The following is a 17791-nucleotide window of genomic DNA, read 5'->3' on the forward strand; positions in this document are numbered from 1 at the left end:
ATTATTGAAAAATAAAAAAAAAATAAACCATATGTTAGTCCGAAATGACCTACTTTGTGTCGAGTGGACGTTAAAAGCCCCATCGCTCTGTCTGTAGTGAAAAGCATTCAGCCCAACGAAAATTTTGGGAGAAGTTGGAGGTGGGCAAAGAGGCCAGAATTAACATTGAAGTCAATGGGGAAATTGATGGTGGTCTGCCTCCCTTTCACAAATCCTGTTTACCTCCCCTGTTACTTCTTTTGTGAAGAAGATAATCGTCGTCCCTAAGTCATGTAAATAATGGAAAACCAACCGATAAATACAAATGTAAAAATAGATCTAAGGTAGGAAAACTAAAGTAATATTTTTTCTTTCATTTGTATACAATGTAATACTTATACATAGTGGAGCATACGATGGAATAAACTTTGTTATAAAGAATGGTATTTGCTTTAGACATTTATTGTGTATCGGTTAGTGCCCACTATTTACAACACGTGGGGATAAACATGGCTGCTGTGACTACAAAACGGAAAATTTCTCCTGTTGAAGACATTGATATAAATGTATGTTATGTTAAGATTATATTATAAAAATTTAACAGATGAGCCCAATCTTTATAGTGACCATCTCTGTCTAGCACAATACTTACTGTTCCTCTGTCATCCAGTCTATAGTTGCAAAAAAGTTTTCCTGAAGTTTTGAAAAAGTAAAAAAAAGAGAGCCTTCCCGGACTGCTCTGCTCTGGTCTTGACTTTTGTATGATGATATAAGAATGGATTGGGGATTAATGTTTCCTCCACTGTCAACATGATACGTCGGTGGTTTGAGACAAACATCTGATAAATCGTATTTTTGCGGCTACGTGTGTAACACGAAGAAGTAAAATTTGATCTGGACAGCGGCACCCGCTGACCCTTTGGGCCTTTGCCTTAGCCATATTATTAGACATTACTTAACTTGTTAGACATTACTAAAATCTTCGTCTTCCATTTCTTTGATTTCTGAATGTTCCATCAGAATGACTGGTTATATTTTCCCTTTTCGCCCTTGTCAAACATGACCTGAAAGTGTGTCTACCTACTTGGGCACTATTTCAGTAACGTACCTCTACCAGTTTCCATGATCGTAGCGACTTGAAATTTTCAGGGGGTATTCATGGGGTTAGCCATGACCTCACACCAAATTTCAGCTGAATCCGTCAATAACTTTTTATTTTACCGTAGTTTAGCTTATAACGAGAAAGTTTATCCGATTTTGACGCCATTTTGTTTGTTGGCTATTTAGACTCGAATAACAAGACAGGGTTGGGGTTAGGGCTAGCCTCGTCTACATCTTGAGACTATGACGAAATCTACAGGTCCTAGCCCTTACCCTAACCCTTATCCTAACCCACAATCCACGTATGACGTCATTCGAGCCTTAATAGTCAACAAACAAAATGGCGTCAAACTCCGATAAATTTATCTCTTATAGAAGCTAAACTACGGTAAAATAAAAAGTTATTGACCGATTCGGCTGAAATTTCATGTGAGGTCATGGCTAGTCCCCGTGAACACCCCCTGAAAATTTCAAGTCTCTGCGATCACAGGAACTGGTAGAGGTACGTTACTGAAATACATGTACATGTAGTACCCCAACTTGTTGGTGGTGCTGGACGGGAGGACTTGACAAGGACAGCTGTCTAGTCTTTCAGATGGAAAAAAAACCCCACTGAGGTCCTGTGTAAACAAAGATCCCTTGGTAGTTGGAATTTGATATAAATGTAGGTCGTGGCACCGCACATAGCCCAATGTATGGTGTATGCCAGTCATCATTTGCCCAGTAGGAGCAGAACAGTTGGACATTAAATATAAACCCAATTTCATTTCAAATGCAATATTGAACTTTATAATTTAAATATTTCTGGTTATTTTTCGACAGAATGGAGTGAATCTATTTGTGGATGAACCTCCAGATTCTGAAGATGATGATGACACAACTGACTCAGACTCTAGTGAATATTCTGGTTTAGAAGATGAACCAGACACTGAGGATGAAGGAGATGATGAAGAAGAGGATGATGAAGATGATGAAGATGAGGTACATGTTTTATGGATACACAAGTTGTTTGCACATGGTTTGAGCTTAAGTTACATGTACATATATGTAGCTCAATCTTAGTTACTTGCCTAGAATTTGCATGCCCATGCGTACTACATGTACAGTACTGTAGTTGGGTGGTGTGTCATCAATTAAGGTTATCATGGTTGTGCCCCTCCAACTCCAGTTTCCTCCCACTGCTGCAGACTACATTGCATAAGTGAATACCTGAAAAAAAGACATTAAACCCCATTTTCTCTCTATGATAAACAATTTTCACTAATTTTGACTTATTTAATTTAGGAGGAAGATGAAGAAGATGATGATGCAGAGAATGATGAAGATGGAGAGGATGAGGATGAATCAGATGTAGAAGACTCTGCTGAAGAAGCTTCAAGCCATTCCAAACCAACAAGTCAAGAAATTGTAACAGCAGGACCTGATGTTAAAGAAGGGAAGATAACTCAATTACCTGATGAATATGAATATGATTCTTCAGATGAAGAGGTAAGCTTTCATTTAAGATACTTTTATTTGCTGACAATAGATCAATATTGAGAATAATGTACAAATTTGAATGATTAAATATAACTTAGAAGTCCATTAAATGTTGGGTGTCTAACCCATTGCTCAGTTTTTGATACTGATGCTGATAAAACTGGATCATTTTTACTGTGGATTTTAAGAGAAAGAACCTGAGGCCAACTAGTTATGTGCTTGGATATCTTTAAGTGGCAGTCAGCTTATTCCTACCAGAATAGTTTTCTATTATCAAACATACATTATGCAAGAGCTAAATCTGCCTATTTCAGGTCTTTCTTTAGGCCTGAAATGTTATCTAAATTATTAATTTGACATTAATTAACCCATCCAGGCCATAATCAACTCTAGATGGCAGCGCTAGCCTGCGATCTTAGTGGATTGTAAGCCGATTTACTGCATAACTTTCCTTCTCTATTAAACGATTAAATGGATAATCGACACTATGCTGTTTATCGTACTGACTTTAGTAATGATGACCAAGGCCTATGGGAATTTGAGTCGCTTAGTTTTCGGTTCATAGTGGATCAATTTGAATGAAATTTTCAGCAAATTGCCTTTACATTATCTAGTTTTTAACTATTATAGTGAAAACTGCCAACTCGTTACCGAATCTCCCATGATGTACCTTTAATCAGTCTTAAATCATACTAATTGCTGAATATGCTTATTGATTTTTTGATTTCGGATTTGTACCTGTTTTGAGCTGCGTTATATATACTTTTTTACATAATACCTATTGTTTGCCTCTCAAGAACGTTGTTAAATATAAACAGATATTATTTTGGTAACTAACTAATTTAAGAAATGGGTATGTCAAATGTTTATTAGTTGTTTTCAGATGCAGTAAATTGTAAATGACCATGATATATTGTGTTTTTACACAGTGGAAAGATTGGACATGATTTGGTTATATGCATTGAAAACATTATTTCTACTTTAATGATTAGATTGCATATTGTCATTTATTGTAATAGGGGGGTCACGGTGGCTAAGTGGGTAAGACGCTGACTTGCTAGCCTTAAGATTGGGTGTTTGATCCCTGCATTGGCCGAGAAAGTTCATCCAGATTTTCCGGCGTGGTTCCCGCTTGTCAGTGATGCAGGACAGAGAGGGTCTGACAAGGACAGCTGTCTAGCCGTTTGGAAGGGACGAAAAACCGAGGTCCCATGTACACATTGGCGTGCACGTAAAAGATCCCTTGTCAGTTGGAATTCGATATAAGAGTAGGCCGTAGTGCTGCTGTCCGGGCAAAATTTCCCTTAGCCCAGTTCGGAGTAGAACAGTACATGTAGGAAGTTAAACCCCATTTCATTTCATTTTATATGATTTATTGTAACAGCATCTGCACTCTAACATCAGGAACGGTCGAAACGTCACTGTCGGGGCTAAATAATAACACACTGCATGAGGTATACCCGTCTTCTTTCGCCAAGTCGGTGTCGAAAAGTAGGATGTTAATCCCCAGTTGATTTCTAACATCAGGATACTGTTTAGTGGCACTATTAAATGTCTTTTTGTTTGACCTTTTGTGATTTATATTTTCAGGATATACGTAACACTGTTGGTAATATACCCATGGAATGGTACAGAGATTATCCTCATCTAGGATATGATGTGGAGGGAAAAAAATTATTGAAACCTGAAAAAGGAGATGAACTTGATGAATTCTTAGACAAAATGGAAAATCCAGATTATTGGTTTGTGGAATTGATTTCCTTCATTTGTTTATCACTTCTGAAATTTACTGTGGTTCCTCTCGTTTGTCACCAAATAACCTTATTAGTCTCAAAATAACAAAAGACTTCACAAGGACGCTCGATTGTTAGGTTGAAATGTTCTGAATTGACAGAATTGCATTCGAGTGAGAGGGAATGAAGTCCTGTCACATTTCTGTCAGTCCTGACAACTCGCGTAGTGTGAGTAAAATTATGACGTTATTTAGAGCATATATTGTGTTTCAGCAGTCACGATTGGTTGAATTTTTGTCTTATTCAGTCAGTGCATGCGTTGTAGCTCGAAATCCCACTTTTCACTTGATGTTCGCTATTCATGGGATTGAGAGATTTCAATTCCAGAACATTCAAATAGTAATCCCCATATCTTTCTTTGCGAATGTTCATGAAAAAGAGATATGAATTGTATAATAATCTTTTGTAACCTTAGTAATCTGCACCTCACACCTAATGCTAGGTTATTACTGTCGTGCGATGCATTACGATAGGATACGTTCTGATATGATCAACGCGATTGCTATGACTGACCTCAATATATGATAAGACCTGATGGGATCACCCTGTTCACTCTACGATTAAAACTACAATTCAATCGTAGCACGAACCCAGCATTAAACAAAAACTATTACATTTGTATATGTTTATTGTAGGAGGACAGTGAGTAACAAGTTAACAGGACAGAAAGTTTTACTCAGTAAAGAGGATGTTAAAATAATTCAGAATATGCAGAAGTTTAAGAATCCAGTCGGATCTGACATGTATGAGGTAAATACAGGAATATATATATTCTATGAAACAGAATATTGAAAAGACTTTCCACAATGCTGGGTAACGAAGTCAGGAATGACTTGGATTAGAATCCTGGCATGTACCAAAAAGAAACATCAGTATATTATACACAAGATGTTTGGATGGATTTAAATAAGATCCTATTGTTTACGTGTTGTGTACATAAAGAGGAAGAGTAGGCGTTGTTTGGGGGAGGGGGCCGAATGGTTAATGCATGAATGTTGGATCATAAGGTCTGTCATTGAGTCAAGTGCCAAGGTTTCCATTCCCAGCTTGTACGTCACAAGGAGTAGAGTCGCCTGTCCAACCCCGTGGGTTTTCTCCGGGTCCTCCGGTTTTCTCCCACTGCTAAAGACCCCTACGCACAAGCGAATCATTGAAATAAAATTGAACCATATGTTAGTCCTGAAATGACCTAGTTTGTGTCAAGTGGACGTTAAACCCCATTTTTCTCTCTCCATAGCATTGCCAATGTGACCATTATAAATGAAATTGCCCATATATATATATATATATATATATGTTTTAATTTAAGTTTATCATTTGTTAGTCTCAAATAGTAAATGCAGGTAGACCACACCACACATAAATAATTACACCATAAATAAAAACGACGAAAGATGTTAAACTCAATTCGATTCCTTTTCCCTTTTTTCTGGCAGCTCGCTGTAGATATTAGGTCTGTCACTTCTGTATGTGTGATTTCGATTCCACATTTATTTGGGACAAGAAGGAACACTACCTTCAATATAGTTTTTTTTTATTGAGTTCTTTAGTGTCCTGCTTATGTAGAATGGAAGAAAGACTCAATTTAAATCCTGTCTTTTTTCAAGTAGACTGTGATACCACCAGAATTAAAAGAATAATTGATGCGATAACAAATAATATATTATGAAATATGTTTGTATGATATGATATATATATCTTGTCAAGTATTCTATAAGATATCTGTGAAATCATATAGAATCATTGTTTTATTTTTTCAGCCATGGATTGATTTCTTCACCAATGAGAAAATGATACATCCTGTTTCAAATCGACCAGAAACGAAAGCTTCTTTTATTCCATCTCGTTGGGAAATGTTGAAGGTATGCCTAATATTTACGACTATTCCATTTAAAATAACCTAGGTGTGTGGAAATACGACTTTTTATGAATCAGAATATGTGTATTCACGTTAACCAGTAGAATTGTTTTCTAAAAAATTGCTTTAATTTCAAGTTTTTCTGTGTTACAATATCAGTAGTATGTGGTATAGGATAGATTCTAATGTTGCAGAGTGTCCCCAGAAATCCTGACAATTACAAACAAATATGCTTTAGTCTCATAAATTTATTTTGATATAATTTCAGAATCATCAATTGCTTTTAATAACTTTATTTATATTGTTGTAATAGGTATCTCAAATGGTACATGCTTTAAAGATGGGGTGGATGAAACCGACACCAATTAGAAAACCAGATGAAGAAGACGAGAATAATTTTTATATGTTGTGGAAAGATGATGAAGAGGTAAATATGTGACCCGCTGCTTCCAAACCAGATGCTTGTTGCACAACTTCATTTTGTACTACAGCCACAAAAGCATCAATTGTAGGCCTTCTTGTTGCTGTGAATGAGCTGAACTCAACTCCAGATGATACAACAAATTTAAAAAGAATGGCATTTTTGGAAAGCTTATTCAGTATTGTTCTGTTTATGCAATGAAACAATTGGAATTCGACCTTTCTGAATAGTCCATCTCCAAAGAATGTAGTATGAAGGATTACAGTTATGAAAAATGAGCAATTCATTTGTTTTCAAAATATTATGAAAAATGAGCAATTCATTTGTTTTCAAAATATTGATCCAAACTATTTGAAAATATTGATCCAAACTATTTGAAAATATTGATCCAAACTATTTGAAAATATTGATCCAAACTATTTGAAAATGGGACTGAATGTTTATCGCTTTTTACAGCCAGAAATTACCAGACAGTATCGTCAGTATATTCCTGCACCTAAAGTCCGACTTCCGGGTCATGCAGAATCATATAATCCACCAGAAGAATATCTACCTTCAGAAAAAACTGTAAGTTTATGTATCAGTATTCATACTCCTTAATGTGGTTATATATTTCCATTACTCTTTTCTGTCCACTTGCCTGTCTGTCATTCACATTTTGTTGGCCTGCACAATAGAGGCTATGAGAATCTTTTTGAAATGGATATAATGTTGTCTGCTCATTAAAATTTTATATTGGCTCTGTCAGTTACCTCATGAACAGTGTGACAATTGACAGGTGTCTCAATGACAGACCTTGTGATGTTAACCATTCAGCCACCAAACCCCCTTGAATGGAGGCACATTGAAAGTTTTTTTCAAAAGTTAATTCTAGTGACTGTCTATTAATTGAATATAGTAATAGGTTGACCATCACCTTTAAGTAGGACTGAAAGATCTCTCTCCTTCCTTACATTAAATAACTTTGATGCCAGACTCATCATATAATTTTAAGCCTAAAACAAGTGAGTCGCTTTGATTCCCTCGACTAATGGATATATGTAATATATTCTGCTAAAACTATCATTAGATTTATTAAGATGACTGGTTGACAAATGATGACGGAGCCACGGTGGCTCTGTGAGTAAGGTACTGGTTCTCTAAAGAGGAGGGCCTTAGTTCGATCCCGGTGTTGACTGAGAAAGTTTCCCTCCCATCGTCAGTCGTGCAAGATGGAAGGCTAGCGTCCAGTGGTTCGTATGCAAAAACAAACCAAGGATCAGTGTACATGTTGGCACATATTTAAAAGAAGCAATGAAAGTTAGAATCGAAAATAAGAGTGGCATGTAGTGCAGCTGTCTGGGCAAAATGTCCTCCATAGCACACTGTATGCCAAATACCCATCTTCATTAGACCAGTTAGTGCAAAACAGTAGGACGTTAAACCCCATTTCATTTTATTTCATGTAATAATAAATTGCTTGGTGTGTTTAGGTGGAGAGGTTAAAGAAAGAAATAGCCAGGGGAAAAACCAGAACAATTCCACAGAAGTTCTCCTCCCTCCGTCTGGTTCCTGGGTTTAAAAATTTTATCAGAGAAAGATTTGAGAGATGTCTTGATTTATACCTCTGTCCACGACAACGTAAAGTTCGAGTATGTATATATATGTTTATTTATTGTTTGACCACCTAAGAGTGTGCAAAAAAATGTTTGTGACTATACTGGTATAAACTCTATTCTATTATATATAGGTTGAAAGAAAGTCTTTCAGAAATTTTAAAAAAAATCTTTTTTAATAGATATTAGATTATATAACAGTGTTTTTTTATGCCTGAATTATCTCCCCATTGCCCATAAAATACTTCGATTTCAAAAAGTTATTTCCCTTATCATCATACATGGACCTATATGTGTTATATGCATGTATAAAACACTGAAAAAAACTCCTCTATCAAATTTATTTTACATAAGTTGAATTTGAGTAACATTCCAATTCACAGGAACCGAACTGTTAAAGTCGCTGATTGGAATTTGTATTTTTCGAACAATATCTAATCCATGGTTAAATTCACCTAAATAGATTATTTAACAACATTTTGTAGGAAAACAAAATCAAAGTAATCTCCCAGCTTGGATTCAATTGGATTAAAAGAGGCTTATCAAAATATATTACCCCAACATGGATTGGGGCCACTCTTGCTGGTTTATTTTGTCTTCAGAGGATGCCGAATGTTGTGAAATTTCCAATCTTTCATCTCTTTGTAAATACTGATATTCGAGTTTCAACTTTAATAATATTGTTGTTGGCAAAGGATTCAAAATCCCTCAAATGCTTAACCTTGGTTTTAAATTACTTTTTGATTCATTTCTCAATGACCAACATTATTTTATCTCCAAGTTTTGTAACAATCTACCACATTTGTTTTTGTAGATGAATGTGAATCCAGATGATCTGATACCAAAATTACCTAAACCACGAGATCTTCAGCCCTTCCCAACTACAGAATATCTTGTATTTAAAGGTCATAAAGGAATTATACGTACTATTTCACCCGATCCTAAAGGACAGTGGATTGCTTCAGGTTAGTATAGATTCATTTATCCTCTTTATTATTAAACAGTTATACCTTCAACTGAGTCATTTGAGTCAGCAATTCAATGATTTTTAGAGAGTGCAGTAGGGTCGACTGTCCAACCTCCTGCATCCACTCACTGCTACCGATCCCTACGTGCAAACCAATTATTGAAATAAAATCAAACCATATGTTATTCCGAAAATGACGAGTGGACGTTAAACCCCATTTCTCAGTGAGTGTTGTGCTGGCTCATGAACCAAGTGGTCCCTGGTTTGATCCATGTCTTGATCACCAAAGTATAAAATAATTTGTTAGCTATGTGAAATTAATGGTATAAGGTGTTCTAGAAACATTAAAGTTACTATTCCCCATGCACAGCACAAATCACTTACATATTTTGGACTGATACATTTGACTACCATTTCACAGGCTATCAACACTATCACCAGTAAATATTTTTTAAATATCAAATTATGTTTGAGTGAAAATATTTGTCGAAACTTGAATAAATTAAATTATTGGGGATTTTCACGTGTTAAATATTTTGAAATGATATTGAATTGTATACACTGTCAAATTATATTGGAGTGAAACTATATCTTGAAAATGAAATAAGTAGTGTTTCTTCCACTTGTTTGAATATTTAGAAATGAAAGAGATTAAAGATACGTTATGGGAGATTAGATAACGAGTTGGCAGTTTTCACTATCATAGTTAAAAACTAGATAATGTAAAGGCAATTTGCTGAAAATTTCAGTCAAATTGATCCACTATGAACTGAGAATTGAGAGATTGAAATTTCCGCCTAGCTTCGATCATCATTACTAAAGTCAGTACGATAAAAAGCATAGTCTCGATTATCCATTTATTGATTAAACCGTGAAGGGAAGTTATGCAGTAAATCGGGTCAGAATCCACTAAAGATCACAGGCTAGCGATGCCGTTGAGAGTTGATTATGGTACGGATAAGTTAATTAATGTCTAATTAATAATTTAGATAACATTTCAGGCCTAAAGAAAGACCTGCAATAGGCAGATTTAGCTCTTGCATAATGTATGTTTAACCTTGGTGTTGTTTTATTTTAGGCTGTGATGATAAAACAGTAAAGATATGGGAAGTAGCAACAGGAAGATGTATAAAGACGTTTAATGTAGAAGCTAAAGTTAAAGGAGTTGCCTGGAATCCCAACCCATCATTATCTATTATAGTTGTAGCTGTGTATGTATCATACTTACTTAAGAGTTTAAATATATTTCCTGTACTTTGTCCCATCCACTCTGGTCAGACTTAATGCAGGTGGACTACATTCAGATGGAACTGTGTGAAGTTTGGTACGTGTCTGTAGAGTAGGCAAACTTTTTCTCCCCCACATTGCCAAGTAAAGATAGAAATAAAGATATATTTTCTGTACTTAGCCCAGGTCTTCCGACAAGAACAGTGTGTCTGGTCTTTCAGGTGGCACGTCAATCAAGATTGCTGTGTAAAAATTTCCAGCATACATAAAATATACCTTGAAGATAGAAATAGGTATATGTTAGTCTTAGTATGACCACATACTGTGTTGATAGGACATTAAACTCTATTGCTTTTAATGTACTCCAGATAGACAAAAACTGCTAAAATTTTCTGACTGTTATTTTCGATCTGTGGTAACAAAAGGAACATTAGGTGTATTACTTTGTACTGTTCTTCATATTGCTTCCACTTTGTTTACTGTTTTTCAAGTTTCCCCAATAATTTTAAACCGTTCAAGTACCTGCGGAAGAGAAAATTCCCTCGAATTTTCAAGCATGGTTTCCACTTATCAGTTGGGTGCAGGACAGAGGGTGTGGCAAGGACAGTGTCTAGAAAACCCTTGTAAAAGATCCCTTGACAGTTGGTATTTAAAATAAGTGTAGCAAGTTGTTGCCGCTGTCCAGACAAAATTTCCCTCATAGCACACTTGTCTGCTGATCGCCTGTCTTATTACACTAATCACAGTAGGACATTAAACCCCATTTCATTTCATTACTCTAATCAAGTTTCATTCACATTGTTATACTGTTCTTCAATTTCCACAGAAATATCTTATTAAATGATACTATGTTATATAGATTTATGCATGTTATTATTTTATAATGGATATTTATGTTTGTGTAATTTCAGTGAAACTAGTTTAATTATAATAAATCCACAGGTTGGAGATAAACTGATCTGTTCAAAGACTGATTTACTTATAAATAGTTTTGAAGATGTTGAGTTACCCCCGGGACCAACTGGTAAGATATAAATATAAGATATGCCATGTGTATTGTATTTGGTCTCATTACAAGAAAAAATAGAAAATGTTTAAAGATATATTCCCTTCAGCATAATTAGGTCAAGAAATGATATTTCTAATGACCAGGATATATAGAATTATAGACTAAAATTGCATTAAAATTTGCAACGGATAAACCAAGGCTTAATTGTACAGATTTAAATCCCTGGTACTGTTGGTTGGTTTATAATATGACAAATATGAAAGAGTATATGTGTGAAATTGTCTGAATAACAAGTCTGTTTACACATAAACCAAGGGGGCAGCACGTCAAAGATCCACTGGCAGCTGGATATCTAAATAAGAAATAAAAAATACCAAGAGGTCCTATTTATACCTACTGAATACAAAAGATCTCTGTCGGTTGGAATTCTATTGGTACACTGGCAAAATTACACACGAAATAGGATATAAATTATTCTATGATATTCTTTCAATAATTGCAATGCTGTGTTGTTGGGACATTGGTTATGTTAACACTAATACAATGTTGTCTATGATACACAGATTTCAATTGCTCTTGTCAGTAATGATAGCAAATTTATTAATTACCATTGTAGATAAACCTAAAGTAACAGAATGGGAATTATACGAAGATGAGGAATATGAATTGGGATTCCGTTTAAAAATAAAACATCAGCGAGAAATATCACAGGTTACGTGGCATGGAAAGGGAGATTATTTTGCTTCCACCATGCCTAAAGGAGAAAGTAAATCAGTTTTAATTCATCAACTGATGAAACGTAGATCACAGGTAGGTGTTACAATCGGCACTCCCTGGGCTTGCTAAAATCCTACTGACGGGTTTTGGGGTCTTCTATTAAGATTATCATTCTTAAATCCCACTGATGTTTTGGGGGTGGTTTAGGTGTATCTTTGGTTGAGGTTGGAGGGTGGATGGGTGGGGGTAGGTGTTGATTCTTTTAAAATGCAACAAAGAAGAGTTGGGATAAGTTGAGATAGTAAACTGGTTGGGGAAATAGACACATGGCTTGATTGTAGAGATTTGAATCCCTTTTTTTCTAAACCCATGTTACTACTACTGGTCAGTTATAATGTGATCAAGATGAAAGCGTATATGTGCGAAATTGTCTGAATGGCAGGTCTGTGTAAACTTTGACAATGCAGCCACATAGTCATCGCTGTATCATTGATCTTCTCAAATTAATTATAATGAATAATGTGATAATAATAAATTAAAGTTCTGTCATTTACAAACTACTCTATTTTATTTTTTCAGAATCCATTCTCTAAACCGAAAGGTTTAGTACAGTGTGTACTATTTCATCCAATTAGACCCTTCCTGTTTGTAGCTGTAAGTAATATATATATCTCTATTATTTATCTCTTGTAACATATTAAGTTCAAAAGCTATGTTTTTTGTATGCAAGTACTACATAGGTTTAAAAGACAAACTGATCTAGATGCATAATAATTGTCTATGACATATCAGCTTATTAATGCCTCTTGAGTCTTCAATTGATTTTAATTTGAAAATTCTGGGTATGCACAACATTCATTGAGTTTATTCACTTGATTTGATATTTGTTGTTAATTTTTTTGCAATGTTGGTGTGGTTTGTCGGTTCTCCGGCACTTACTATAAGTGTATTTCAAAGAAAAATATAAATAGCATAGACTAACTCTTTCTTCATTCTGTCTCAGCAAGGCAATTGTTACTCTGTTAAATTAAACACTGACATATCGTTAGGATAGTGCAATATAAATTTTATAGCATGAAAAATTTTGTTTGTTGAAGAGAAATGGCTTCTCGAAACCGGTAAGAACATCATAGTATGTTCTGTGTCTGTACCACGGGGAAAAGATAGTCACAGAATGACTCCCAGGGCTGGATGATAGGTGTTGAAATTACATAACATCTAGGTGCAACTTATGCATCGAAAAACATAGTACCTTAATTACTATTTGTTCACATTGTATTTTTTCAGACTCAAAGATATGTTCGTATTTATAATTTAATGAAACAAAGTTTATCAAAGAAGTTGTTAAGTAATTGTCAATGGATATCAAGTATGGCTGTTCATCCTGGCGGTAAGTGTTACTATATATATCATTGTTTTAATCAAAGAAAGCTTTGAGGGGTAGCGTGGCTTTAGATCATAAGATCTGTCATTGCCTCAAGTGGCATGGTCTCGATTTTCAGCTTGTACTTGACAAGGACTAGGGCTACCTGTCCAACTGTGTTCTCCTGTTTCCCCCACTGCTAATAAAAACCCAATGAACAAGTGATTATTGAAATAAAATGGAACCTTATGTTAGTCCTGAAATGACCTAGTTTGTGTTGCATGGACGTTAAACCCTATCTCTTTCTCTCTTGAACTTGAATATAACCGTAAGGCATTTATTTCTTGTTGAAAGAGCTCATGCCATTAACACAAGTATTATAACCATTCAAACTACTATCAATAATGTATGTATTGAGTAATTAACTGATGTATATGTTGTATTACAGGTGATAATGTTATAATAGGAAGTTATGATTCTAAGTTAGCTTGGTTTGATTTAGATCTATCAACAAAACCTTATCATACCCTCAGGTAAGTTGAACGTAATCCTATAACCTAAAATTATTTATAACTTAATATTTTAACAATAAAAAGATTTTGTGCTCTTTCATAGGGATTTAAGAACATACACGATCATAGTTAAATTATTATTCAAATCGATCAATACAAATTTGAGTTATGGCCATTTGAAGTTTACATTGATAATCCCTTGTAAACTACAATATTGTGAAAGTTGCATTTCCGATTTTACACATATCTTTATATATGTCCTAAAAAAATAAAGCAATGGTAATGGAGCTATCATTTTTGTACACGCTTGCTAATTCTTTTTGTAAATGTATAGTCTGTTAATCTTAGAATGGACGAGGAATTATGTTAACGAAGTGTTGTATAGCAAGTGTTGTATAGCATGACGTTTATAAATATTTTACATTTATAGTATCTTTATATACATGTATGTCTTAAACAAATGTAGTAAAATTTTTTTGTACAAGCTAGGGGGTTTGGATGACCAAATTCTTATCGCTGGTGGGTTTGATCATAAGGTCTGTTATTGAGTTTACTGGCTTGATTTCGATTCCCCAGTTGTACGTGACAAGGAGTAGGGTCACCTGTCTAACCTCGTGGGTTTTCTCCGGGTCCTCCAACTGCTAAAGACCCGTATGCGCAAGTGAATTATTGAAATAAAATTGAACCATATGTTAGTTCTGACCTTGTTTGTGTTGAGTGGGCGTTAAACCCCACTTCTCTTTCTCTCTTTGTACAAGCTTGCTTATTCTTTGTGTAAAAATAACTCTGTTAGTCTCAAAATGAAGGAAGAATTATGTTGAGAAGATGTTGTGTAGCATTTGGCATTTATAATTATTTTGAACACATAGTATCTTGCTTATTCTTCATGTAAAACACCTCTGTTAGTTTCAGAATGCTTGAGGGGTGTTGGATTGCTGAATGGTAAGCTCATGCGCACTGTATCAGAGGATCTGTCATTGAATCAACTGGCGCGGTTTCGATTCCCCGGTTGTATGTGACAAGGAGTAGCGTTGCCTGTCCAACCCCGTGGGTTTTCTTCAGGTCCTCTGGTTTCCTCCCACTGCTAAAGACCCCAACGCGCAAACAAATTTTATTGAAATTAACTGGTGTGTGTTGAGTGGACGTTAAACCCTCTCTAAGAATGCTTGAAGAATTATGTTGACAAAGTGTTGTGTTTAGCAAAAAGTTTATGAATATTTTGTTCTTATTTCAGACATCACACCAAGGCTCTTAGATCCGTGACTTATCACAAACGTTATCCGTTATTTGCGTCGGCATCTGATGATCTGTCTGTGATTGTTTGTCATGGTATGGTCTATAGTGACTTATTACAGAATCCTCTTATAGTTCCTGTTAAAGTTTTACGGGGACATAAAGCAGCTAAAGGACTGGGTGTTCTAGACTGTCAATTCCATCCATCACAACCATGGATCTTTACTGCTGGAGCTGATGGAACAATACGCCTTTATACTTGAAGTGATTTTCTTTCAATTGTACGAAGAAAACAATTTGTTTAATATTCAGTGTGGCATCGATAATATGGATTTTACCAACTAAAAATTTTGAAACTTTTCCGATGAATAAAATCATGAGATACTTTGTTTGAAGTATGTGGAGATTTATAAGGTATGAAAAGATGGCCTATGGGAAGAATGAAGCATATATAGACTTAGTCCTTGATAACCAGTCATATTATACATCATTGACCTAAGTAATCAAGATATGATTGATATTTTCTTGGCTTCCCAACAACAGAAGTTATACATTTCGTCTAAACAATATATTGTGTTATGATTTCTGATTGTCACTGTATTTTAAGGAATGATAATTTATTCCATATCTGCAAATATTTCATTATCTGGTTGTTAAAAGCCTCCTTAATCTTGTGAACATTGCCTCAAAAGTAATCACATACACCTTTCTATCGCTTTATAAATGTTGAATTGAAATTTTGGTCAATTTACCTGTTAGTACTTGTCTGTTAATGAGAAAGAAATAAGAAAATTGATTTTGTTGCATTACCTGTATATGTTTTTATGAAGAGTTTCCGAACTAAGATATTTCTATGCAAACAGTCAGTCAGGATGCCATTGCATGTTTATATTAGTGTTGGTGGTGTTACGAATGGTTTCTGGTAATCTGCTTCAAGAAGTCCCTTACTTGGTTTCCTAATTGTCAATAACTTGTCATTTATTTGATGATAAAATACAAAATACTTCATAGTTTTCATATGACAGTACAGCAAGAATAAATATTGTGATATATCATAATAGGTAATCGACTCGTATTCTGTCCTAGTTCCAAATCAGGTGTTCAATAGCAGTTTGCACATGTCAGATTGATGTATGATGTACACATGTATGTTTTTGTCAAATTGTTGTTATATACATGTATATATATAGATAAATCACCATCCATCACCTGTAGGCATTTTATTTTTATGTCAGTAATATGTAAAATATGTAACCTGTAATACCATCTGTAATATAGAAAGCTCCAGACCAAATCTATATTTGATTATATTACTTTGACACAACTAAACATGTTGGATGGCTGAATGGTTAGCATGTACGCGCTGTATCATAAAGTCTGTCATTGAGTCAACTGGTGTGGTTTTGATTTCCTGGTTGTACCTGACAAGGAGTAGGGTCGCCTGTCCAACCTCATGGTTTTTTCTGGGTCCTCCGGTTTCCTCCCACTGCTAAATACCCCTACGCTCAAGCGAATTATGGAAATAAAATTGAACCATATGTTAGCCCCGAAATGACCTAGTTTTTGTTGAGTGGACGTTAAGTCCAATTTCTCTCTCTCTCAATTTCAGGTATTTGTTCTAGCTTCAAATGTTACATAAACTATTATTTAGACATTTATTAACAAGACAAGCCCATAATCAACTGTCTAGATATTGAATGGATTAGAATCATGTTGCCATATAATGATAAAATGGATAATTAAGGGGGTGCTCCATTGTCAAATCGGAATGTGCTGAATTGACGGAATTGCAATCACGTGTGCTAACCTTATTTACATCTCGCCGACCTTGACAAAAAATTGAGCTGGCCTTAACAAATAGATTTAGCCGTTAATGATCTGGGTGCCAATTATGACAGGATATGGATTAATAGGCACTTGATAACACCCACCTAGTTCACATCCAGGGCACCCAATTAGATCAAAATATTATTTGTAAACCGTACAGACCCCCATATGCGTGAAGGCCATGTCCCAACTCATTACAATATACTGTCTGTGACGATAATCCGGTTGCCTCCCACTGCTAAAGACCCCTACGCGCAAGCGAATTATTGAAATAAAATTTAACCATATGTTAGTCTCGAAATGACCTAGTTTGTGTCGAGTGGACGTTAAACCCCATTTCTCTCTTTATGACGATAATTAAAAGAACTTGATAGCCTTTTAAATACTTATAGTATTATAGACGAAAGGCTAAAACACATTTTTCCCGGAGGTACCCACGGTGGCTCACTAACCACGACCCTTGTGTTGGCCGAGAAAGTTCATTGGTATTTTCCGACGTGGTTCCTCCATGTCAAGGCTGTTTCGGCCAAATGTCCCTCATAGTACACTGCACGGCGTATGTCCGTCTTCATTAGCCCAGTCGGAGTATGACATTGAACGTAATTTCATTTCCTTTCCCGGAGGTCATTGATGCGGCCAATATTTTTATTCGAACAGATTAAATATCCAAACGGTTTTAAATGAAGATATTTTATTAAGTATGACGTCAA

The 17791-nt window shown here is 35.3% G+C and overlaps 1 protein-coding gene across 1 annotated transcript; it reads left to right on the top strand.

Moving 5' to 3' along the window:
• Positions 1 to 459: 459 nt before the first annotated feature.
• On the top strand, positions 460 to 16548 carry LOC126815715 (ribosome biogenesis protein bop1). Its single transcript, XM_050541598.2, has 17 exons — positions 460 to 545; positions 1903 to 2061; positions 2365 to 2568; positions 4150 to 4301; positions 4988 to 5102; positions 6113 to 6214; positions 6524 to 6637; positions 7088 to 7198; positions 8104 to 8262; positions 9041 to 9191; positions 10272 to 10404; positions 11332 to 11444; positions 12046 to 12239; positions 12726 to 12800; positions 13434 to 13536; positions 13958 to 14042; positions 15256 to 16548. Exons 1-17 carry the CDS (start codon positions 489 to 491, stop codon positions 15515 to 15517), a joined length of 2289 nt encoding a protein of 762 aa, XP_050397555.2. The 5' UTR covers positions 460 to 488; the 3' UTR covers positions 15518 to 16548.
• The last annotated feature ends 1243 nt before the right edge of the window (positions 16549 to 17791 follow it).

The sequence above is a fragment of the Patella vulgata genome, chromosome 3 (assembly GCF_932274485.2).
Source record: "Patella vulgata chromosome 3, xgPatVulg1.2, whole genome shotgun sequence".
Lineage (NCBI taxonomy): Eukaryota > Metazoa > Mollusca > Gastropoda > Patellidae > Patella > Patella vulgata.

Excerpts from the sequence above, each read along its gene's own strand:
- LOC126815715 (XM_050541598.2), top strand. The coding sequence starts at position 489 with ATGGCTGCTGTGACTACAAAACGGAAAATTTCTCCTGTTGAAGACATT. Across the intron at positions 2,062-2,364 it reads ATGAAGATGATGAAGATGAG|GAGGAAGATGAAGAAGATGA; the intron begins GTACATGTTTTA and ends TATTTAATTTAG. Across the intron at positions 9,192-10,271 it reads AGGACAGTGGATTGCTTCAG|GCTGTGATGATAAAACAGTA; the intron begins GTTAGTATAGAT and ends GTTTTATTTTAG.